This window comes from Piliocolobus tephrosceles, chromosome 12 (assembly GCF_002776525.5).
Source record: "Piliocolobus tephrosceles isolate RC106 chromosome 12, ASM277652v3, whole genome shotgun sequence".
NCBI classification, from domain to species: domain Eukaryota; kingdom Metazoa; phylum Chordata; class Mammalia; order Primates; family Cercopithecidae; genus Piliocolobus; species Piliocolobus tephrosceles.
The window spans coordinates 34,729,524-34,755,549 of record NC_045445.1 but is presented as its reverse complement, the minus strand read 5'-3'; the positions used below and the strand labels follow the sequence as shown (position 1 = coordinate 34,755,549).

The 26,026-nt window shown below is 47.7% G+C and overlaps 1 protein-coding gene across 6 annotated transcripts in view; it reads right to left on the bottom strand.

The window, feature by feature from the left end:
• SEPTIN6 (septin 6) overlaps nt 1-26,026 on the bottom strand; it is a 60,533-nt gene that overhangs the window by 16,143 nt on the left and 18,364 nt on the right. For all 6 annotated transcript variants that reach the window (XM_023198693.1, XM_023198689.1, XM_023198690.1 and 3 more), the window contains exons 3-7: nt 21,746-21,932; nt 18,165-18,326; nt 8,910-9,006; nt 5,351-5,519; nt 1,690-1,822 (exon numbers count right to left, since the gene is read on the bottom strand). In XM_023198693.1, the coding sequence (XP_023054461.1) occupies nt 1,690-1,822; nt 5,351-5,519; nt 8,910-9,006; nt 18,165-18,326; nt 21,746-21,932 (748 nt within the window). The remainder of the gene's footprint in view (nt 1-1,689; nt 1,823-5,350; nt 5,520-8,909; nt 9,007-18,164; nt 18,327-21,745; nt 21,933-26,026) is intronic.

Here is a 26,026-nt window from a genome sequence, read left to right as displayed (position 1 = left end):
TATTTTTAATAGAGACAGGGTTTCACCGAGTTAGTCAGGATGGTCTCGATCTCCTGACCTCGTGATCCGCCAGCCTTGGCCTCCCAAAGTGCTGGGATTACAGGCGTGAGCCACCGCGACTGGCCTAAAGCAGCTCTTACTTAGTCACTAGGGCTGCCTATCAGTTGCCTTAACCTGGCTTTTGTTTGTTGTACTTTTATTAATTTGTCTTTCAGATCCCCTCGCTTCTCCTAGAAGTGATGGGTGACATTTTTCTTTTTCTTTTTTTTTATTGAGACAGTCTCACTCTGTCACGGAGGCTGGAGTGCAGTGGCCTCAATCTCTTGGCTCAAGCACTCCTCCCACCTCAGCTTCCTGGGTAGCTGGGACTACAGGCACATGCCACCATGCCTGGCTAATCTTTTGTATTTGTACTTTTATTATTATTATTTTTTTTTTTTTGAGATGGAGTCTCGCTCTGTCGCCCAGGCTGGAGTCCAGTGGCACAATCTCGGCTCACTGCAACCTCCACCTCCTGGGTTCAAGCAATTCTTCTGCCTCAGCCTCCCAAGTAGCTGGGACTACAGGTACATACCACCACGCCTGGCTAATTTTTTGTATTTTTAGTAGAGATGGGGTTTCACCATATTAGCCTCGCTGGCCTCGAACTCCTGAACTCGTGATCCGCCCACCTCGGCCTCCCAAAGTGCTGGGATTACAGGTGTGAGCAACTGCGCCCGGCCAATTTTTTGTATTTTTAATAGAGACGGGGTCTCAGTATGTTGCCCAGGTTGCCCGCTTTAGCCTCCCAAAGTGCTGGGATTACAGACCTGAGCCAAGGCACCTGTCTGACTTTTTTTTTTTTTAAGTGAAACTGAAAAAAAAAAAAAACGATACCCTTGTCATGGGCTTTGGTGAGAACCCTTGAGAGTGCAACAGGTTAAATGTGGAAGAGATTTGTGAAGTAATTAAGTGTTTCCTTTCTTTTTTTTCTTTTTGAGAGAGTCTTGCTCTGTCACCCAGGCTGGAGTGCAGTGGCACGATCTCAGCTTACTGTAACCTCTGCCTCCCAGATTCAAGTGATTCTCCTGCCTCATCCTCCCAAGTAGCTGGGACTATAGGCATGTGCTACCACACTCCACTAATTGTTGTACTTCTAGTAGAGACAGGGTTTCACCATGTTGGTCAGGCTGGTCTCGAACTCCTGACTTCAGGTGATCCAACCACCTCGGCCTTCCAAAGTGTTGGGATTACAGGCGTGAGCCACAGTGCCCAGCCTGATGTTTGGATTTCTGTTCCTGTGTTAGTTTGCTGAGGATAATGGCTCCCAGCTCCATTCACAACCCTGTAAAGAACATCCTCTCATTCCTTTTCATGGCTCTATAGTATTCCATGGTGTATATGTACCACATTTTCTTTACCCAGTCTATCATTAATGGGCATTTGGGTTGAGTCCATGTCTTTCCTATTGTGAATAGTATTGCAGTGAACATATGTGTGCATGTATCTTTATAATAAAATGATCTATAGGATTGCTGGGTCGAATGGTATTTCTGATTCTAGGTCTTTGAGGAATCACCACACTGTCTTCCACAATGGTTGAAGTAATCTACATGCACACCAACAGTGTAAAAGCGTTCCTATTTTTCCACAGCCTGACCAGCAGCTGTTGTTTCTTGACGTTTTAATAATCACCAGGCTCACATTTACCTCTTTCTCTGCCTCTTTGAGCTCTGCTTCTTTCTCTTTGACTCTCTGGACGAACATCTGTCTCATCTCCTCTTCTTTTTTCTGGAGTTCCCCTAGGAACTCGTTTCTTTTGGCCTCATACGTCTCCTGTAAACTGCGAACATGGTCAGGTTAATTCTTCTTCCTTTGGAATGGCTCCTATTTGATAAAACTGGCCCCAGAGATCCTCACTGGGTTCCTCTGTCTTCCCTTCCCCAGTTGTGAGCCAGATACAAAAATAGAACCACAAAGCTGTGGGCACCTGGCTTGGCCCATGACAGCATGCCCACAGGGCTTCTGAAGAGGGATGGGGCAACCCTAGTGAACTGGAGAGACTTAGTATATCTGATTCTATACTCTTGTTCTACGGATGAGAAAACTGAGGCCCAGAGAAGTGAGGTGTCTTGCTCAAGGCTCCATGGCTAGTTAGAGGGAGACCTTTGACCAGAAGCTGAGTCTCCTGTCTCTTCATGTGGGTTTTCCCACTGCACAATGCTGCCAGGCCCTAGCTCTGAAACTGACCACATGAATGAACTATTTCAACAAATGCTTGAGGAGACTCCATATGTGCTAGACTCAGTACTAATTGACATGATGCTAGTCACTCAGCCTCTACAGCCAACAGCCATCATACTTGCCATCGAGGAACTCATGGTCTAGTGGGAGATGCCCCTGGCCTAAGCTTATTTTTAAAGAAATAGGAGATGATAGGCTGGGTGCGGTGGCTCACACCTGTAATTCCAGCAATCTGGGAGGCCAAGGTGGGTGAATCACCTGAGGTCAGGAGTTCGAGACCAGCCTGGCCAACATGGTGAAACCCCATCTCTACCAAAAAATATAAAAAATTAGCCGGGTGTCGTGGTGGGCACTTATAATCCCAACTACTTGGGAGGCTGAGGCAGGAGAATCGCTTGAACCTGCTAGGCGAAGGTTGAAGTGAGCCAAGATCGTGCCACTGCACTCCAGCCTGTGTGACAGAGTGAGACTCCATCTCAAAAAAAAAAAAAAAAAAAAAAAAAGCAATAGCCTGGTGAAGAAGAGGTGGAACTGTGATCCAAAGAGGGCAGCATGTAAGAAAGCTCGTGTGGAGAGAGAAGAATGACATTCTTAGGGAGCCAGGTGTGGTTCAACATGGCCAGAGAGCACCATGGCAATGCTGGAGTAGAGGCAGACGAAGTTCCTGAGCCTGGTGGAAGAGAACAGGCTTTGAATGACATATTTAAAAATTGGACATGTATGCACTGCATAGTTTTAAAGCAGGAAGTAGTACTAGATCCAGTTTGAAAATGAGAAGGACCACTCTGGCTGTGTTGTGAGAAGGATAGACTTTCCATCAATCCAAGTAAGAAGTGACAGGATCTTGGCTGGGCGTGGTGGCTCATGCGTGTAATCCCAGCACTTTGGGAGGCCAAGGCGGGTGGATCACTTGAGGTCAGGAGTTCAAGACCAGCCTGGCCAATATGGTGAAACCCCGTCTCTAATAAAAATACAAAAATTAGCCGGGCGAGGTGGTGGGTGCCTGTAATCCCAGCTACTCAGGAGGCTGAGGCAGGAGAATCACTTGAACCCCGGAGGCCAAGGTTGCAGTGAGCCGAGATTGTGCCATTGCACTCCAGCCTGGGCGAGAGAGCAAGACTCTGTCTCAAAAAAAAAAAAAAGAAAAGAAGAAGTGATAGGATCTTAATGTTAAGGGCTGGGAGGGAATGGAGGGAGCGGTAAGAAAAGCAGAACTCCCAGGACTTGGGAGGAGCCAAAGGTAATTCTGATCATCCTTGGGCAACCAGGTGGATGGTGGTATCATGAATGGCAACAGGGAATGTTAGAGACGCATGCTTAAGAGGGAAGAAGATGAATTTGTACAGAGCTTGATTTTCGGGGAGGTCCTCTATGGGATGTCTGAGTGGAAATGTCTAGGATGCAGTTGGATTAATGAGTTTAGACTTCAGAGGTAAGACTAGCTTGGGAGCCATCTACTTCTAGGTGGTAATTAGGGCTGTGAGAGTAGAAAGAACCAGCTGCAAAGAGAACAGAAAGTGAAAGAAGCAGAGGCCCTAGGAAAGAATCCCGGGGGGTGTATATCAACATTTAAAGGAGTAAGGTGAAGAAAATGAGCCTGCAAAGGAGGCTGAGAAGAAATAGTAGGAGAGATAGCAATAGAATCAGCCAGGACATTGCTGGAAAAGCCAAAGGCAGAGAGCATTTCAAGGAGGCAGTGAGGAATGGCATAAAGTGCTGCATTGATATCAAATAAGATGGAACCCAAAGGCAACACTGAACTTGGCCACAAGTCTGCGATTCCTGGCCTTGGAGAGAGACATTTGAGTGGTTATGCTGGGGGCAGAAGCCAGAATGCAGTGAGTTGAGGAATGAATGAGAGATGGGGAAGAGGAAACAGCAAATATAGAACAACTCTTTCTCCTTCTCATCCTGTCAAGGACTTCTTGACAGGGCAGAGGCTGGTAAGAAAGAGAAGGGTTAAGGGAAAGTTTCTTCAGCACAAGAATGCTTACATGCAGCACGGGAAGGAGCTGGCAGAGAAGGAGTGAAGAAGGCGAAGACACAGGAAACAGAGGTATTCAAGATGGAGTGAAGGAGGAGGGAAGGAGACAAAATGACCAGGTGGAGGCACACCTACTCCTCTACAAATGCAGATGAAAGCTGCAGGTGGGGAAGAGAGCCAGGGAGCTCCCACCAGAAAGAGACAAGCAGGGCTTCCCCCAGCCCCACGTGCTCCAGTGGCCCTGGCCCCATGAGCCTATCCTTCCTGAAGCAAGTATCCCCAAGGGACTGGTTAGGCTCTGACTCCAGGCAGCTTTAGGCTGTGAACAGGTAGTGTAAGATCTCAGAGGCTCTCTGAAAGCCTTTTTAACCGGTAGACATCTCCCTCACTTGCTTATTAATGTCTGACCACCATAAAGGGCACCACGTGGTAATTTCAACTGTGGAGCTCATTTCACACATCACGCATATAGATCAGACACTTCTACTTGGTGCATCACTCCTCTCTGCATAATAACCTGCTTTCAAAAACATTCCCCTTCTCTAAAAGCATTCTGATTTAAGAAATATGCCAATGATGATCAACATCCTGCGGTCAAAACAGAACTTGCACTTGAATGCAGACACTAAGAACAGCAACTGAAGAGCCTGCAGTTCATCGATGCATGGCAAGGGATCGCTACCTGGTCCTATCTGGGTTTCAAAATGGGGAAATGGGTAAAGAACCTGTCTGAGCGCCAGGAGCCTGATGAAGAAAGAGGGGCAGAGGACAGTTACCAACTGCCACCCTGTGGAACAGGGCCCCAGCTTGGGAATCCCCTCCAGCACAGCTGCTTGGAGCTGTCACGGATGCGTGCGTGTATGTGTGGTGATCAGCCTTGCTGGTCCTCTGGACCTCCTCCCTTCCCTTGCCCTTCAAAGCAAGGCAGCAGTACTTCCCAAGCCTGCGCCCCACAGCTCTCCTGGCAGGTGTGCAGTGGCAAAGGGTGAACAGGCAAGCAGAACTGGCAAGTGAGTCGCCCCTGCTCCTCGAGGTCTTAGCACCTGTGTCTCGCTTCCCCTGTGAATTCTCCAGGGGAAGGCTTCCACACCACCTGGGTGGGCTGAGCTGAGCTGGGCTGGGCTGGGCTGGCAGGAGTGGTACCTGAAGGGTTTGCTGTCAGGGTCGGTGTCCTTGAAGCCCATCTCCTCCAGCTTACAGCGGCGATACAGCTCATAGTGCCGGGTGTGGGTCTGCTCCCGCAGATCCTCCATGTTGACCCGAATCAGCATCTCCCGCAGCTTCACAAAGTCGCAGTGGGCCTCGTTTTCAACTGCATAGCAGGGTTTGGGGTATTGAAAGTATGTTGAAAGGAAGGCCAGCAGAAGCAGAAATGGATGAAAACGAGTGGCAAAATGTCTAACAGTGACATTGCCTTGCAATCTGTGTATTTAGATCCTGCAAATTTACTTCCTCTCTTTTTTACTGAAAATGTAAATGAAAGGTTACAAAAATGCCAGTAATGAAAAATGGTGATACCATAAAAATACTTGTTAAGACAGTCAGTAGCACCACAATCTAAATTCAGCAGTCAGACCTTCAAAAGAATGTTTGGTCTGCACCACTTGTAGGACAACAGCACATATGCATCTATCCATCCACCCATCCATCCATCCATCCATCTATCCATCCATCCATCCATCCATCCATCCATCCATTCATCCATCCATCTATCCATCCATCCAATCAATATTTGTGGAATCTCTGTTCCCACTATTGTGTGAGGCACTGGGAATTCAGAAACGAAGTCATGGAATCTTGCTGTCAGGAGTTTACAGTTTAGAGGAAGAATAGATGCAAATAGACAAATACAATTCAGTGCAAAACTACAAAAACAGAGGGATAGCCAAGCGGCAATAAAGCTCAGAAGAGGGGGACCTAAGAGCTCCTGGGAAAGTGAAGACTTCACCGAAGAGAAAATCCCTAAGATGACTCTGGAAGGAAGAATAGTAATTTATCAGCCAGAGAAGGGAATGGTGTTTGCAAGGTGTCAATGAGCTTAGGCAAGGTTATGTAGCTAGTAAGTTGCAGAGTTAGGGCTCAAACCCAGGCAATGTAGGGGAGGTGACAAAGTCTCCAAATAATAAGGGGAAAGAACTAGGATATTGATAGATGACAGTGACAAAGAGGGGTGTGGACCGCAGGCATGGCCCACCTGGATGGTAGAAGCTTCCAAGGAGGTGGTTTCTTTAAAGGGTAGATAATGGCCTGACAGTAGCAATGGTGACTAGGAGCAAGGGGACCCCACTTTCTGGCCTGTGTGAACAAGTCCCCTCTTCAAAAGAGTGCAAGCAAAGGTCTGCAATTTTGGGCAGTGGTCAAGAATGACAGATGTGGACCAAGTCATAGCAAAATCGATTTCTGGCTAGACCAGGTCACAAGCAGTACTTTGTCAAGGTGGCTACAGATATGGTTTCACTGTGTCGGATGCTGGTATTTGGCCTGAACAAGTAGGAAAAATGGTGTCTGAAGTGATGAGCAGGCAGTCACCCCAGATTCTGTCTTGCAGGGTCTGGAAGAGGGTAGTGGGGGCAGAGAGGGGTCTGGAATAAGTGGGTCAGCCATAGTTGAAGCAGACTGCCTTGTGGTCATCAGTCTTTCCAAAGCCCGAATCAGCTCACATAATCCCTCTGCTTAAGACCCACTGAATTAGGAATAAAGCCCCCTGCTGTCATAGAACATAGGCTAATATTAAAGATGACATCAGTAAGACAACTTCTCAGGACTATGCTATATGCCATCTCCTCCCCCGTCTCTGGACAGTGATCTCTGATGGTGAGTCAGAAGGAGTGCCTCCAAGGCCCCTGCAGGCTACCTAAGCAATATACAACTTCTTCCTCATTCAAGCAGAACAGTCAACTTAGACTTACAAGAAAAACTTTCAAAGCCCCCTTTATTGTTTAGGTTCAGGATAGTCCACGTCAGATGAAGTAAGTCATTGGAACCATGTCTACTGGCTTCTCCTCATCTCACTTCAGGTTCCTGTTTCTCAGACCACAAGTCCATTCCCAGGGTGGGACTGTGGGTCCAGAAACTATTTGCAAACGTTCCTAGTGGAGCAACCCCAGCTTTGAACAGCAGAGAAGACCAGAACTTAGCACAGCTCTGGTAACCAGCCTTGTCCTACCTATAGAAAATCCAGCTATTGTCAGTGCGTCTGCGGGGTGTCCTAAAACATGCCAGCCTTCGTATGTGATACGGACAACTCGCCACCCACTTCCAGGTGTGGTAGGGATGAGGTTACAGAGAACCAGCCACTCTTTCACACAATGCCCCTATCAGCCATGGCCCGGTTTCTAGCTGTAGACTCTGAGGACCAGAGGCCTCTTCTACCCACAGCACTGTCCTTGGCCTTGTCTTATGCACTGAACTGACTAGCCCTGAGGGTAAGTTAACATATGTCAAGCAGATCCCAGAAGGAACTTTCCTGAGTGTAATACAATATGTCTGACTGCTTTTCAATTGTGAAATAATCATACATTCACAAGAGAGCATGAAATAGGTATGTGCAATTTAAAGAATTTTTGAAAAATTAACACCAATGTCTCCACAACTCAGGTTAAACATTACCAGTATCTTGGAAGCCCCTGAGTGCCCTTTCCCAATCTCATCCTCCTTTATCCCCCAACTCCCCTGGCAGAGACTTAACCCCTCTCCTGACTTTGGAGAGTATCATTCCTTTGTTTTCTTTATAGTTTTACCTCTCATGTATGCATGCCTAAAAATATATATCTTGTTTAGTTTGCCTCCTTTTGGAATTCATACAAAGGGAATCCAATGGTATGTTTCTTTTTTTTTTGAATCTCGCTCTGTCGCCCAGGCTGGAGTGCAGTGGCAAAATCTCAGCTCACGGCAATCTCTACCTCCTGGGTTCAAGCGATTCTCTTGCCTCAGCCTCCTGAGTAGCTGGGACTACAGGCACATGCCACCATGCCTGACTTTTTTTGTGTGTGTATTTTTAGTAGAGACAGGGTTTCACCATGTTGGCCAGGTTGGTCTCGAACTCCTGACTTCAGGTGATCTATCCGCTTTGGCCTCCCAGAGTGCTAGGATTACAGGAGTGAGCCACTGCGCCCAGTCCCAATATGTAGTTTTTTAAAATCCCTTACCCCCTTCCCACCCTCCCATTATCCAGTCTTTTTTTTTTTTTTTTTTGTACTTTTAGTACAGATGGGGTTTCACCATGTTGACCAGGATGGTCTCAATCTCCTGACCTCATGATCCGCCTGCCCCGGCCTCCCAAAATGCTGGGATTACAGGCGTGAGCCACCATGTCCGGCCTATCCAGTCTATTTTAATGAATATCTGGACTGTTTGTAATTATTTGTCATTACAAACAACACTACTGTGAACATTCTTGTGCACTTCCTGGTGCACTTGGGCAAGAACACAGGCTTTCTCGCATACTCCTTCCTACCTTGCAAGTCTTTGTGTTTAGGAATACTTTTCCCATTAGAGACAGAGGGAGCTTGCTCCCATCAGAGCGTCCCAGTATGGAGCCAGAGTTAGCTTGCTAGTGAACCCTATGGCTCTTTGGGACCCATGCCAAATGAGCAGAGACTTGGGACAGTTTAGAAACTTGTCAGATAGTGGCTGGGGACAAACAAAGAGGCAGACAAAAGGGGCTTCCTGCATGTAGCCCCTCTCCCAGAGACTCACTCACCCTGCACAGTGCCCCAAGGATACTGCCGCGCCCTCATCATCTTGTTGCCTATCTTCAGTTCTTCTGTGCTGCCGATGACAGCAAACGGCAGGTGGGCCTGAAACCGAAGGCAAACGAGAGCTGAGAACTGCAGAGGAAAAGCACTGAGTGTTACACAACCCAACTGCTGTTGGTCTCTGGGGCCCCAGACCCTCACCCTGCAATGTCCCTCACTGTCATCATCACCAACAAGCATTTATTAAGTTCCCAAACTATGTGAGGATAAGAGGCCTAGTCCAAGCTTCTGCTGTTCAGAAATTCACAATAGAGGGTGACAATGACATGGCTGAATGCATAGGGAACAAAGAGAGAAAATAAGCAGAATAATAAGCAGACACACAGATTACCAAGCTATTTGCTATTCATAGTTACTGCTGAGGGGAAGAGCCTTTGGAAGATGGGGAAGTGGAATGAGGGGGGTTCTGTGTGGATAGAGAGGACAAAGGAGTACCGAAGGGTCTCGGATCACTGGCCCTTCTCCCTCCCTGGCGTGCAAGAGCCCCAAGACTAGGTCCGTACTGAGACCACACAGCCGACTTAGCTGTATTGTCCTTGTTCTCATCCTTCCCTGGAGAAAGAGCTCACACTGAACTTGTGAGCCTAGAAGGCAAGTCACGAAGGATTTACTCACATGACCGTGCTGGGTTCTGCTGTAGGTGCTATAAGGCAGACAGAAGCAGCAGAAGCCATGCTCCCTCGCCCTCTAGGAGCTTACAGTCTTGTTGAGGGAGCCCCGATTACATAACTCAAGTCATATAAGATAGTATGTGATCAAGGGCTCAAGTGTATGGTCTGGTGTCCTGTACATAGCAGGTGCTTAATAACTACTTCCTGAATGGCCGTGGTAAGGCTAGGGAAAGAGGAAAGAAAGGCAAAGGACAAGTAGGTTTATGAGCTTGGTGCTCACAGGGGGAATGAGGAGCTTGGCCTGGCTTTATGGGTCAGAGAAGAGAGAGCTGCCCCGACTTGGTAGTGTGGGGCCTGGGAAACAAACACTCACAGAGCCCCAATCCACAAGGAGCTGGCCAGCCTGTAAGTGCTGAGTCACCACAGCCAAATGGAACTACGGAATCAATGTTTGCCAACCAGGTGAGCCCAGGTGGGGCTTTGCCCAAAAGGACTTTACACCAACAGGTAAAGAGCCTATGGGGAAAGTTTCTTAGCCTGCTTGCAGAAACAGGCCATGATCTCAGATATTTTGACCCATTTGCCCACTCATCCTAGCTCCTGTGATATATGCTAGGCATTAAGAACAACGTAATGGCAAAAAAGCACAGAGCCTGGCCCCGGAGAGCGCACAGTGTACCCAGGGAGAAAGCCATCCCGACAATGATCAGATAGCAAGATGAGGGTTGTGCCAGAAGTGGAGGTTGCAGTGAGCCGAGATCGCACCACTGCACCCCAGCCTGTGTGACAGAGCAAGACCCTGTCTCAAAAAAAAAAAAAAATCAAGGTTGTAAACAGAGGCTAAAGGGCTGGAGTAACACAGAAGAGGGAGCAATTAACTTCGTGGGAAGTCAAATAATACGTTTCAGAGTAGGTAGTGGCAATCACACTAACAGCGTTAGCATTAGCAATAATTTGTTAAGCCCTATGCACTGGGTACCAGCTGCTTTACATGGTATTGTCACACTGAATCTCTACAACAACACTATATGGTAAGTTGCCTTATTATTCTCCTCTTTAGATGGGGAAACTGAGGTCCAGAAGGGCTAAGGGACTTGCCAGCACGCACACAATAGTAAGGAACAGAATGAAGTATGGAATCCTGGTCTCTCTGACTTCAAAGCCCACCCCTTGCTGGTCTGCTACTTCCATTTAGGGGGTTCAAGCAGTAGGTGAGGTGCGTACTCTAAACCCTGGAGGGAACTAGTTGTTCAAGACCAGATTATCAGAGGCAATTCAATTCAGGGAAACCCACAGCAAATCTGTTGCTTGTTTGTTTAATCCACAGGCTGATCTCACAGCCAATCCTTCCTCTCCATTCTCCTCTAGCTCTGGACCCCAAAAATGTCCTTCAGAGCAGAAGAACACAGAATTTCATCAGGAGCTCAGCTCCACGACCTCCACCAATCCCTTAAATTGCTTGGCTGCCAGCTGAAGCTGCTCTTCTTTCACCCTCTCGCCTCTCAGCTGCTATCAGACGATCGTCTCAGCCACTCTCCAACCCCTCCCCACTCCACTGACTGTCCCTTAAATCTGGACATGGGAAAGAGGTGGTTATGGATATGGGAGGTGGGTGTGGGGTGGAGGTGAGAAATGTTTCATCAATTCTGGGAGGGGAATGACCAGAAGAGTAACTGGGCAAGTGACACACAGGGCATTTGGGAAGCAATGAATTCGTGAAAATGCTGCCCAAGGGCCTAAGCATCTCCAGTCTTTGCCAGGAGGGTTGATCTGGGCACAATTCATTCCCACTCAGGGACCTAAGACATATGGGGAGCCTCGAATCCACCCCTAAACACTTTCTGGGAAAACATTTCCCCTGCAGAGACCCCACAGCTTCAGCCACATGACACAGAAGAGCCAAGGGGCGGCGAATGCAGAGAGCTAGACTGAGGGAGGAGGTGATAAAGAAAAACCACGTTGTAGCATTCCCTCATCCTGGGCTCTCGGCTGTAAGTGATGGAGGAGGAAGGCATGTGAAGTGGGAGGTGCTTCTCTGAGCTCGAGAAAAAAAAAAAAAAAAACAAGAAGAAAACAAAGGCATACAAAAATGTCAGTATTCCCTCGGGCCTGTTCCATTTTTATCATCAAGAGACACTGTCAGAATGATAGGGTGACTTGCTTCCCCCTCTTTCTCAAACTGCTGTCATTTTATTCTTCTAACTCAAAAATATAGCCCCAGCCCTCCCACAGCACGCTCCTTTGCAGCTGGCCTCAGTCTGCTTTGATAAGCATATGCAAGGTAGGCATTTCCCAGCGCTCTCCTTTCGTTCGACTTTTCACAGCATCCTTCTATGGCAATGATTAAAAGATCCATTCATGAGTTGGAGGAACTGGGATACAGGGAGGTTAAACAAGTTGCCTAAGTCTCTAACCCGCATGCCCAGATCCTCTGAAGCGGCAGCAAGGCCACCGAGCTTTGGCTGCCAACCTCTCCCAGCCACCTAGGGTGGCCCGCACTCTGCCTCCTGGCTACATGGCATCCGCTAGAAGGAAGCAAACCATGACAAGCAGGAAATCATGGGGACCAGGCTCTGGCCCTCTGTTCCACTGCTTTTGAGAGACAGATGGCTTCGACAACCAGAATGGAGTCGAGCGGAGCAGAGAGCAGATACCCACCCTCCCCCCGCACCACCACCGACCACACTCCTAGGTCCTACCAGTGGGATCCAAATCTGAGGCTGGGCTTTCTGCTATTTTTCCCAGGTCTCTGTAGGAAACTGACAGACAGGGGTGACATTTTCTATGTGTGGACCCAGGGAGGAGACTCTGTTAGATGCAGGGCAGTGTTGCTGCTGAAACACAAACAGCCCTCTCAGGGGAGTCTGTGTAAATCTCTCACTTAGACTTCCAATGAGGTGCCCTCGGATGTCAGATTTCCCAGTGTCAGAAAACTCCAACAAGAGATAGTCTCAAGCCTCTCTTGGGAGTCTATTCCTAGATTCACTATCTGTCTTAGTGCATTTGTCTTGCTACAATAAACTACTTGAGACTGAGTAATTTATCAACAATAGAAATTTATTCCTCATAGTTCTGGAGGCTGGGAGGTCCAAGATCAAGGCACCAGCATCTGGTCTGCTGAGGACCTTCTTGCCACATCCTCACACAGCAGAAGGACAAGCTAGCCCAACACTGCATGATGTCTCTTTAAAAAGGGTCTTCGGCCGGGCGTGGTGGCTCACGCCTGTAATTCCAGCACTTTGGGAGGCCGAGGCAGGTGGATCACGAGGTCAGGAGTTCAAGACCAGCCTGGCCAAGATTGTGAAACCCCCATCTCTACTAAAAATACAAAAATTAGCTGGGCGTGGTGGTGGGCGCCTGTAATCCCAGCTACTCGGGAGGCTGAAGCAGAGAATTGCTTGAACCTGGGAGGCAGAGGTTGTGGTGAGCCAAGATCACACCACTGCACTGCAGCCTGGCCGACAGAGGAAGACTACATCTCAGAAAAAAAAAAAAAAAAAAGGCCTTCATCCCATTAACAAGGGAGGAGCTCCTCATGGCCCAATCACTTTTTTTTTTTTTTTTTTAAAGACGGAGTTTCACTCTTGTTGCCCAGGCTGGAGTGCTGGAGTGCAATGGCACAATCTCAGCTCACTGCTGCAACCTCCGCCTCCCGGGTTCAAGCAATTCCCCTGCCTCAGCCTTCCGAGTAGCTGGGATTACAGGCGCCTGCCACCACGCCCAGCTAATTTTTGTATTTTCAGTAGTGACAGGATCTCGCCATGTTGGCCAAGCTGTTCTTGAACTTGGGTGATCCACCTGCCTCAGCCTCCTAAAGTGCTGGGATTACAGGCATGAGCCACCACACCCGGCCAGGCCCAATCACTTCTTAAGGGCCCTTTTTTGGTTTTTGTTGTTGTTGTTGTTGTTGTTGTTGTTGTTGTTTTTGAGACAGAGTCTCACTCGGTTGCCAGGCTGGAGTGCAGTGGCGTGATCTCGGCTCACTGCAACCTCCACCTCCCGGATTCAAGTGATCCACCTGCCTCAGCCTCTCGAGTAGCTGGGACTACAGGCGTGTGGCACCATGCCCAGCTAATTTATTTTTTTCTTTTTTTTTGCAATGGAGTTTCGCTCTTGTTGCCCAGGCTGGAATGCAATTGCGTGATCTCAGCTCACCACAACCTCCATCTCCTGGGTTCAAGCGATTCTCCTGCCTCAGCCTCCTGAGTAGCTGGGATTACAGGCATGCACCACCATACCCAGCTAATTTTGCATTTTTAGTAGAGATGGGGTTTCTCCATGTTGGTTAGGCTGGTCCCAAACTCCCGACCTCAGGTGATCCGACTGCCTTGGCCTCCCGAGTAGCTGGGATTACAGGCATGAGCCACCGTGCCTGGCAATTTTTTGTATTTTTAGTAGAGACGGGGTTTCACCATGTTGGCTAGGATGGTCTCGATCTCTTGACCTCTTGATTTGCCCACCTTGGCCTCCCAAAGTGCTGGGATCACAGGTGTGAGCCACTGCGCCCAGCCCCCACCTCTTAATACTATCACACTGGCCACATCTGAATTTTGGAGGGGACACAATCAAACCATAGCACCACCTTTACTGACTTGTGTCTAACTTAAATTCTTCTTGGTACATTGTAAAGTACTTAATAATCCAATTGGCATGAGTTACTTTATTCTTATTTCACCACATCCATTATACTTGGGAGGCTAGGTGACTGTCTTCCTTAGCCCAGTGAAATAGACAATGTCAGAACTCTTTATTCCTCATCTAATGATAATATTCTGATTGGGCTCGCTTCCCTCCCAGGGTGGACAGTGTTTCCCAGTTATGTTAGTCCCCATTTCAGGCTCCTGCTGGTGACTGAACAAGACCATTGGCTGGTTTGCTCTCAAGTCAACCCCTGGTGATTCCTGCAAAAGTACATGGAAACAATGGAAATACCACTGCTGTCTCAGAGGAAGGGATGGACTTGTGCCTGTGGGTCTCCCTGTGACCCTACTGCTCAGCCATGTGCTCTCACTGGACCCAAATGTCAATTGCCTTTGTGGGAACCAAACCCCAGACCTCACAAATGGACAACTAATGGAGCTTAGTCAAATAAGTAACTGGGCCTTTTTGCTGGTCCTGGCCATGGTTTGAGCCATTCAAAGAACATCATTAAATTTAAAACAACATAGCAATTTTCAGTATTAAAGTCTACAACCTTGAGAGATATCAGAGTATGAGTTGAAAATAGCATGCAACAAGACCTCGCTCTCCCTTCCCTTCTCCCTCAATCTAAAATAAGGTTTTCTGGAGTCACCCATAATCCAAGGTGGTGGCTGGGACCTCATTACTCTCATTTCCTGCCATAAAAATCCCTCATGGTGACAGACAGGACATTGTACAGTCTTCTCCACTCAGGCAACAGCCTTCTTCCACTTCTTCCAATCCAGCTCCTATGACAATTGGCTGGGATGGCTGAGGCTGTGGGGTTGGAGTCAAATCCAAAATGAAAGACCAGCACCCATTCCTCCTACCACCCAAGCCCAGGTCCTGAGGATGCAGTTTCATACACCACGGCTTGTGTGAAGACTCTGGGGACTTTTGACATAGTTGTTCGGTGGCAGGCAGGCTAAGCAATCATCTATGTATATTTGATAGCACCCTCTTTCCCATCACAGCGCATGTAACACAAAGCACTCACATGCAAGCTCCTCTCACAGGCATGCCAATTCCAGGCACACTAGATGTGAGGCCACTCCTCTCTTTCCCACTCAAAAAAAACTACAGTGGATTAGCCGAGCATGGTGGTGCATGCCTGTGGTCCCAGCTACTCAGGAGGCTAAGGCAGGAGGATTACTTAAACCCAGGAGGTGGAGGCTACAGTGAGCTGAGATTGATTACATCACTGCACTCCAGCCTGGGCGACAGAGCGAGAGCCTGTCTCAAAAAAAAAAAGAAAAAGAAAAGAAAAAAGCACAGTGGGATGCAAGGGAGTAAGTGGTGAGTGATTTATAATAGGGATAATCCTGAATCCACTGGAATTCCCTCCCTCCCTCCCTCCCTCTTCCCTCCGCTCCCTCCTTCCTTTTTGTTTCTTTCTTTCTATTTTGGTTTTTTTTTTTTCCTTTTTTTCTTTTCTTTCCTTTCTCTCTCTTTCTGGATTATTTTTTTTTTGGTGAGACACGGTGTTGCTCTGTCACCCAGCCTGGAGTAGTGCAGTGGCACGATCAGGGTTCACCGCAGCCTCAACTTCCCGGGCTCAAGTAATCCTCCCGCTTTAGGCCACCCACTGACCAAGTAGCTGAGACTACAGGTGTATGCCACACCACTAGTTAATTTTTTTTTTTTTTTTTTTGAGATGGAGTTTTGCTCTTGTTGCCCAGGCTGGAGTGCAAAGACGCAATCTCGGCTCACTGCAACTTCTGCCTCCCTAGGTTCAAGTGATTCTCCTGCCTCAGCCTTCCAAGTAGTTGGGATTACAGGCATGCGCCACCACACCCAGCTAATTTTGTCTTTTTAGTAGAGACGGGGTTTCTCCATGTTGGTCAGGCTGGTCTCGAACTCTGACCTCAGGTGATTCACCCACCTCGGCCTCCCAAAGTGCTGGAATTACAGGTGTGAGCCACCACGCCTGGCCACCAGTTAATTTTTTTTTTTTAATTTCAGTAGAGATGAGGTCTTGCTATGTTCAGCCTCGAATTTTGTTTTTCAAAGTGAAACACAATTATGAGTAATAAAGGACCCAGAATCCCTTCTCAGCCATAACAGCATGCTTGACAACTGCTGTTGCCTAGCTTGGGAGTTTCCAGCCTTGAGGTTGAGCCTACCCTAGGCTCAGCAGGAGGCCAGAGCTGAGCTGAGAACAGAGCCCAGGATGACTGTCACTCCTAATCCACGAGGTACCAAGATGTGGTTCTGTGTAACATCTTGAGATGGCTGACAACTCTCAGTCCCTATTTATTCTTAGCAAAGCAAATCACAAGCCTGAAAGCTGCTTGGTGACTTAGGGCATCAGTGTTCGGAAGGTCTCTATGGGGACTGATGTCCTGAGGTGACTAGACGCTTCCAGACATCAGTGCCGGTGGCACCCAGACAACACTTCTCGCGAGGCTCCCGTTTTTCTGCAGACTAGGCTGTCTCTTCATAAGAGCCTAGTTTCCATCAAAATGCCCTGACTTCTCGAGAGGACAAGCACTAATCTTTTTAATTTTTCCATGCCCATGGCAGGTCAGAGAAGACCTATCTCCACCTATCACGCTCCAGAGAACCTTACCCTTGAGCCAGATTTGTCTAAGATGGTGATGGTGATAACGAACACATCTCGGGTGTACTGATGGACAGGAAGTCAGGCGAGACAATGACTTGCTGCCCTGCTATGCTAATTTGTTGGCCAATTCATAGGAGGTGGCAGCTGATGTTGTAATGATAACTTAGAGGGCAGTGGCAGCAGGAAAGTTTTCTAAAAATGGCTTTTATTACAAGGCTTTCCTGAGTTTGGCTATACCCAGGCATTATGTCATTAGGAAAAACTGATGCCACTCAATAGAGAAAAAGAAATCTGTTCCCAAAGCAGACGCTTTCTGAAAGCTATTAGCTGTCTCCTTGAAATCACAACATTGAAGATTTCACAGCAACAGCAACACATTGTAAGGAAGCATTAGGAGATGTTTGCCTCTCTGCCTTCTTTATTAGTCATTCCTCTAGTAGGGAAAAGTGGGGGAGGAGAGGAAAGATGGCAAGGTTTCTTTTTTTTTTTTAATTCATTCACACTTAATAAAGCAAAACATAACCCTGATTTTTTTTTTTTTTTTCAGATGAGTCTCGCTCTGTCGCCCAGGCTGGAGTACAATGACGTAATCTTGGCTCACTGCAAGCTCTGCCTCAGCCTCCAGAGTAGCTGGGATTACAGGCGCACACCACCACGCCTGGATAATTTTTGTATTTTTTAGTAGAGACGGGGTTTCGCCATGTTGGTCAGGTTGGTCTCAAACTCCTGACCTCAGGTGATCCACCCGCCTCAGCCTCCCAAAGTGCTGGGATTACAGGCCTGAGCCACCATGCCCAGCCAACCCTGATATTTAAAAATAACATCTCTCGGTTGCAGTGAGCCGAGATTGTGCCACTGTACTCCAGCTTGGGCAATGGAATGAGATCCTGTCTCAAAAAAAAAAAAAAAAAAAGGAAAAAAAAAAAAAAAAGAGTTAACTACACTAAGATGGATGGTGAAGATGTTTTGCTGCTCTTTGGTAAAATAATAATAATAAAGGGGTCAGCGCGGTGGCTCACACTTGTAATCCCAGTACTTTGGGAGGCTGAGGCAGGAGGATTGCTTGAGCCCAGGGGTTCAAGACCAGCCTGAGCAACATAGCAAGACCCCGTCTCTACAAAACATTAAAACATTAGCCAGGTGTGGTGAGTGCACCTGTAATCCCAGCTACTTGGGAGGCTGAGGCAGGAGGATCCCTTGAGCCCAGGAGTTCAAGGCTGCAATGAGTTGTGATCACACCACTGCACTCCAGCCTGGGCAACAGAGCAAGACCCTGTCTCTAAAACAAATTAAAATAATGATAATCATCATAAAAAGCAAATGGTCAGGAAATTGCTCCCACTCACGTTCATGGTTCCATTGATCTCTGCTACTGACTCATCATCTGTAGGAAACTGATAGATCTGGACTCCATTGCTGACAAGCTCGCTGGTGATTTTGATTTTGAACTTCGTTAGCTCACTCTTCGAAATGGCATCTGCTTTGGCAATGATGGGGATGATGTTCACCTAGGGAGAGGAGGGCAAAGTGGGGTCATTGTTGGTAACCTGCAACTGATAGCAGCATCACTTAAGACTTCCACCAGCTGCCAGAGGGAGCCACTCAGCCCAGTGGTCAAGGACTGGTCGCTTCTATAGCCAAATGACAATACAATAAACCACAAGTACTAACTGTGCTAGCCACGGAACTAAGTGCTTTACATGAATTAGCACAATTAATCCTGACAATAACCCTTCTTTCCAGGAGGTATTATTACTATTTTGCCAATGAGAAATTAAGGCACAGGGAGGTTAAGTAACTTGTCCAAGGCCATGGAGCAGGTAAGTAGCAGAACTGGGATTCGAATCCAAACTCAGCCTTATTCCTAAGTCCATAGTCTTAAGCATGAGCTGTCTACCAGTTCAGATCCAAATCGATGAGCTGTATGATATCTTGGTATCAAGGTTACCGCTTGGGAGATATGAAGCAGAAAGGTGATAGCTGGGAATCTGTGGCTGACAGGGGAGAGGTGGCCTCTTCTTGCTAACAGTAAATTGTTCCAACCCATCGAGGCTGGGCTAGCCCCAGCTGGGTGTGATATGGACCCACATGAGAGATGGCAGGGAAAGGAGGCAGGACAGTGCTCAGCGAGGATGTACACCTGGCTCTCTTTCTGGCAAGAGACACTGAATAACCAACTCGGTTAGGTGAGGAGGAACCTCTAGTTACAATTTGATCTGAGACTTCTGCAAAAAGAATTATACTGCCTGAGTGTCATGATCAATTTCTGAGTAAGAAAAGCAGTATAAATGCCCAATTTCAGGCATCAGGAGAAAGGCCTAATGCCAACCAAAAGTTCAGTCCACCTGAACCCTAATCCTTGAAATTGCTCCAAGAAGGGACAAGGCTTTTACTGTCAGAAGGTAAAGAAACTTGAAATGCACGTGCGTTTGTGAGACAGAGCACACTAAGGTCAAGTTGACATGGAGAGCATAATCATTCCTGCCAGGAGACTTCAACAGGGGGGTGGGGGAGTGGGGGGCATAGGTGGCACTCAGGCCCCGGGCTCTGAAAGGGGAGTCTGGGAGCACCAGACGTGAAAGATAAATCCTGCCTCCTTTGCACTTTGGCTTAGGAGTGCCTCTGAAGGCTGATATCACACAGGTGCTGGGTCAAAGAAAGACTGAACCTTGGAGGCACCTCCCTTGAAGTCTTTCACGGGCAGAGGGGTCAAAGCCCTTGCCAAGATGAAACAGCAGGCAGAGCCTATTCTCCTTGGCACTTTCGCCAAGTCCCCACTGACACACTATAAACATATATCAGGCCGGGAGCAGTGGCTCATGCCTATAATCCCAGCACTTTGGGAGGCTGAGGGGTGGATCACCTGAGGTCGGGAGTTTGAGACCAGCCTGGCCAACATGGTGAAATCCTGTCTCTACTAAAAATAAAAAGTATCCGGGTGTGGTAGCGCATGCCTATAATCCCAGCTATTCGGGAGGCTGAGGCAGGAGAATTGCTTGAACCCAGGAGGTGGAGGTTGCGGTGAGCCAAGATCGTGCCATTGCACTCCAGCCTGGACAACAAGAGTGAAATTCCACCTCAAAAAAAATAAATTAATTAATTAAAAAATATATATATATACACACACACATATATATCAAAGGTTTAACTCAGCCCATCCACCAGGCTTGCAGTCATGTGGCTCACCAATGCCCCTATACAGGACATGCAGGGCATGGCCACATTTCAAGAGCAGCCTTTTATTAATGGGCCATGAGCCCATTGCTGCAAAAAATGAAAAACCGCTCCTATTCTGATGAGAGCTGAAATTCAGTTTTAGAGTGGATGTGCTACTAAATGGCTGCATGTAAATTCGATTATTATTTTTTAGTATATAGTCTTGCTCTGTCGCCCAGGCTGGAGTGCAGTGGCATGATTTCGGCTCACTGCAACCTCCACTTCCAGGTTGAAGCGATTCTCCTGCCTGAGCCTCCCCAGTAGCTGGGATTACAGGTGTGCAACACCATGCCCAGCTAATTTTTGTATTTTTAGTAGAGACGGGGTTTTGCCATGTTGGCTTGGCCAGGCTGGTCTCAAACTCCTGACCTCAGATGATCCGCCCACCTTGGCCTACCAAAGTGCTGGGATTACAGGCATGAGCCACCAAGCCCAGCCTAAATTCAGTTTTTGTAAAATAAAAGACCATGGAGTCAGAGCTAGGTCCAAATCCCAGACCCATTTCAAGTTGTCTGAGGTTGAGCAAGTGACTTGACTTTCTGCCCCTCCATTTCATCATGAGTGAAATAGGAATAATAATAGTACTCACCGCTGGATTATTGGAAGGAAAAAATAAAATAATGCATATAAAGTACTCATCACAGCATCTGGCACACATTAAATGGTAGGTGAAAATGTAATTAGGCTTTTTGAAGAATCCCGTGATCAATTCTTTTGTACAGCAAATAATCCTCTAACATGAAGAATCATTGTGTAATTTATACATGGTCTAGAATTTGCATTTTAAAGTTTTTTTTTTTTTTTTTGAGACAGAGTCTTGCTCTGTCACCCAGGCTGGAGTGCAATGGCCCAATCTTGGCTCACTGCAAGCTCCACCTCCCAGGTTCATGCCATTCTCCTGCCTCAGCCTCCCAAGTAGCTGGAACTACAGGCGCTCACCACCACGCCTGGCCTTTTTTTGTATTTTTAATAGAGACGGGGTTTCATTGTGTTAGCCAGGATGGTCTCAATCTCCTGACTTCGTGATCCACCCACCTCGGCTTCCCACAGTGCTGGGATTACAGGCGTGAGCCATCACGCCCAGCCAAGTTTTTCTTAAAGCAAGACAATGCCTGATTCCCACAGCCATCTTTCTTGGGCATAGAAGCATTATAACATGCGGTCACAGATCTGAGTGTCACAGAATCTGCACTCTACCAGTAGCTAGCAATATGACAATAAGCAAGTCACTTAACCTCTCAGAGCTTCAGTTTTCTCTTCTGTAAAGTGAGGCTAACAATAATGTGTACTTCATGGGGTGGGCATATAATGAGGGTTTTAATGTTAACTGCAATCATAAAAGTAATTATTGATAGTAAAAATGATAACTTTCAAAGTCAAGTTTGCATGTTTGATTCTAGCCAGTTAACATTGGGACAAAGAAAAAACAGCTTTCCATTGCCAAAGCCTTTGCCCTTAGACCCAGGGAGCCGTCTTTCTAGTCTCCAAGATGGATCAGGGCAGAAAGACAGCTCAGGGCAAGCCCATCCCTAGTGCTGGGAAAACAGATCACAAAGCGTATGACGCTGGTGCTGGATCCATAACACCATCTTTATGGAGAGACAGGGAATGAGGGAGAGGATGAGGATGCCACAAATCTCTCCCGGAATCTACTTTGCACAAGAGATCAGTAAGAGTGAGCCCCCAGCGCCCCTGCCCCTGCCTCCTATACCTTACTGTCCAGCTTCTTCATAGTCACTAGGTCCAGAGACTTCAGGGAATGACCCGTGGGGGCAATGAAATACAAGCAGACATGGATTCGGGAGTCATGGTAGGTGTGCAGCACTCTTCGGATCTTCAGCTCTTCCTGCAGGTAGGCCTCAAATTGTGCGTCGATGAATTCCACGATGGGCTTGTAGCTAAAAGGGACAGAGGTGGACCCCATCAAAAACTTGGATTTTGACCCTGTCCCTTTTGGAAGTTTCAAATGCCCTCTGTAATCCTGACTCTCTCCCATCCAGCTGCATTTCTCCATCTCCCTTCAGTGGGCCTCCGATCTTGTCAGCGTGGCCACCTTCTTGGTCCCTACGTGAGCCAAACATATGCCCATCTGTGCACCTTCACTAGAATGCCCCTTTCTCTCTCCTCATCCCAATTCTGCCCTCCCAGACCTCAGGGCTCAGCTTAATGCCCTCCTCCTTCCTACGGCCTTCCCCACTTATGCCAGAAATCCCTTCTGCGAGTCAGGGGCATAACAAGAAATGGCATTCAATTACTTATTGTTGCTTCACCAAGATTCTCTCAAATAGATTGTGTCTTCCTGAAGGGCAGGGCCTGTGAAGGGCACTTCTCTGTCCCTCAGGGGGGCCCAACAGAGCATGGAGCTCACTGGCCGTATCTGTAGAGGGGCTGATTTTCCTCCAAGCTGGACTCGTGTCTTTGCTTCCTTTATGTTGCCCTACAGTGCCTAGATGAGAGCTGGGTACACAGTGGGTAACAAGACCTCTCTTTGGCCCACTGCTGGGCAATCCTGTGAGAACATTCAGGGCTTTTGCTCATTCTTGCTAGGTTTAGTGGAGCTCCCCACTTGGCTCCCCCAAGGTCAAGATATTTTTCTGATTCTCATTTCTGCCAAGGTGGTGACTTTAAAATCTAAGTATTCAGGCCAGGCACGGTGGATCATGGCTGTAATCCCAGCACTTTGGGAGGCTGAGGCGGGCATATCTCCTGAGCTCAGGAGTTCAAGACCAGCCTGGGCAACATGGCAAAACCTCGTCTCTACTAAAAATACAAAAATTAGCCAGGTGTGGTGGCTCATGCCTGTAATCCCCGCTACTCAGGAGGCTGAGGCACGAGAATCGCTTGAACCCGGGAAGCAAGGGTTGCGGTGAGCGGAGATCACGCCACTGCACTCCAGCCTGGGCAACAGAGTGAGACCCCAGCTCCAAAAACAAACAAACAGACAAAAAAAAATTAAGTATTCAGGCAAAATCTGGTGAAGCTACTCCCCCCTGCACACCCTGCACATGTGGACACAGGCCTGCCAGCTCACTGAGTCTCCACACACGGCTCCTCTAGGTGGCCCCCAAGTCTTGCCAAGGCTTCTTAAACAACAGTCAGCCCTCTATGTCTCTCTGTCCTGGGCCTCCCTGGGAAACTTCCCTCTCTCTCTGTCCCAGTCCCCTCCCACGTCATTCCCTGTCTCCCCTACAGCCTCTTTCTGCTCTAACTAGGTCAGCTTAGCTCAGCTCTGCCTCTTGGTCTCATCTCCCCTGCCTGTCTGCTGCCTCTCTGGCTGAGGGGCTGCCTCCCTTCAGGCTAGAAGAGGCTTGTCATGTGGGCCCAGGGCAGGGAGTTTTCAGATACCGCTGCCAGAACAGAACATGATGATCAAAGGAGGAGCTGGGTCCAGCCAATGCCTCCCACCTGCAGCAGCTCCCAGGCTGAGCCTTTTTGAAAGATCCCCCTAGTAGAGAAGGGGAAAATAGCCTTTTAAAAAAGAATCACAGGATCCTAGATTCTGAGAGCTGCAGCCAGAGCTGAGATCCAGGTTCAGGCTATCTCTGGAGCCCCAGAGAAAAATCTTTTTTTTTTAGATGGAGTTTCGCTCCGTAGCCCAGGCAGGACTGCGGTGGCGCGATCTCCGCTCACTGCAACCTCCACCTCCTGAGCCCCAGAGAAAACTCTAAAAACATACTCCTTTCTTTATTCCTTTGATCCCTCTGAGCCACTGTTCTGAAGGGTAATCGCATCAAAGAATGTCTTGGTTGCAAAGATCCTTAGAAGGTTCCTGACGAATTTGGAGTGAGGGTGGGGGATGTATCCCCTAGGCTTATCTAATTAATTTTTGGATGTTTTGCTGATTTGAAATAGTTGATGATGGCACTGCTTCATTTTTTTTCTCAATGACATTACTTTTTTTTTTACTTCATTTTTTGCTTTGCAGAAGGAATCAAAGGAGGAAAAAAAATAAAGCTAAAAAGTACATTTTTTAGCTCCCCCCGCCCCACCCCGGAATCTGTAGTGATACCCTGTGTGCCTGTCTTACTGCAATTGCCTCTGGATCTCGGAAGCTCCCAAAATGTACATGGATCAGACCAGCCAAACCAGCCAATCAGCCACCAGGATTTGGTGTAGACGAATCCTAAATGGGTGATTTCTCTTCGTCTTATTCATCTCTGTATCCTCCACGTCTAGCCTGCTGTCTGGAACATAGTAAAGTTTCCCCTGCTGCTCTGCGTTCCCTCCACCCCCGGCCCCAGTGACTCATCTTCCCACGGTGGCCACCTCTCTCCCACACTCTGTTGTGCTGCTCACTGGACTCCAGTGGGTGGTAAACTAAATCCTTTATTCTTATAGGCTACCTCCTCCCAAACTGCTTCCTCCCTCTAAGTGACACCTGACTATCCTTCAGAGATGCTGCTTTTCTCATGTCCTTCTCAACCGGAAATTTCTTCATCTCCACACCAAAGTCCCATGGATGGGCAGAGAGGGCAGCTTTCTTCTAGCTCTTGATTCCCTTGCTCACTGTGATCTCCTCATCTCCTCCATCTTCGACCAAAACCAGCTCCAACAGACTCCATCCCTCCCCATCACTACCGATAATCTTTGACATTTCAAGAGAGCCGTTCTTAACACGGGGTCCATGGACCTCCTGGGTTCTGTGAATAGAATTCAGAGGATCTGTGAACTTGGATAGGAAAAAAACACATCTTTTTCACTAAGCTCTAACTGAAGTTTAGCAGTTTCTTCAGCTACAGACATAGGTAACAATCTATAGTAATGTTAGCAGTACCTGTGATTTCATAACCAATAGAAATCACTGATATCATCATTTCCCATTCCAGTTGTTGCAAATAGCTCAAAATGGCATTTATACTCATTACATCCAAATTCTGATAATTATTAAGCCTGCATATAGATATTATTACTTCCAGAATTGATAGAGAAGCACATAGATTACTAAGTCACAACTTTTAAATATTTTAATAACTGTATTTTTAGTATAGTTGGTATATTTTCGGCATTTAAAAACATTATTTTGAGAATGAGCCCATAGGCCTCACTAGATTGCTAACGGGGCCAACGGCACAAAATAACCCCTGGTCTAGACAATAATTCTTATTCATTTTGGATAATGATATGTACTATGAAGATACTCCAATAGGATAATGGGATATACATGTGATTGAGGGTTCAACTACTTTAAATACAGTGATCAAGGAAGGCTTCTCTAAGGGTGTGACATTTGAGCTGCAAGGATGAGGATGAGAGAGCCATGGAGAGATCTGGGCGAAGAGCATTCCAGGCAGAGGGAATAGCAAATGTGAGGATGGTCCTGAGGCAGAAACTAGTCTGACAGGTTTGAGCAATGGGAAAAAGGCCAGGGAGGTGGGACTTGGTGAACCCAGCTTGAGTAAATTATTCACAGTAGCCCAAAGGTGAAAACAACCCAAATGTCCATCAACTGATGACCGGATAAAGAAAATGTGCAGGCCGGGCACTGTGGCTCACGCCTGTAATCCCAGGACTTTGGGAGGCCGAGGCGAGCGGATCACGAGGTCAGGAGTTCCAAACCAGCCTGACCAACAGGGCGAAACCCCGTCTCTACTGAAAATACAATCATTAGGCGGGCATGGTGGCGGGCGCCTGTAATCCCAGCTACTCAAGAGGCTGAGGCAGGAGAACTGCTTGAACCCAGGAGGCAGAGGTTGCGGTGAGCCGTGATTGAGCCACTGCACTCCAGCCTGGGTAACAGAGTGAGACTCCATCTCAAAAGAAAATGTGGAGGCCAGGTATGGTGGCTCACACCCGTAATCCCAGCAGTTTGGGAGGCCAAGGCAGGCGGATTACCTGAGGTCAGGAGTTCAAGACCAGCCCTGCCAACATGGTGAAACCCTGTCTCTACTAAGAATACAAAAATTAGCCAGCCATGGTGGTGGGCGCCTGTAGTCCCAGCTATTTGCGAGGCTGAGGCAGGAGACTTGCTTGAATCTGGGAGGTGGAGGTTGCA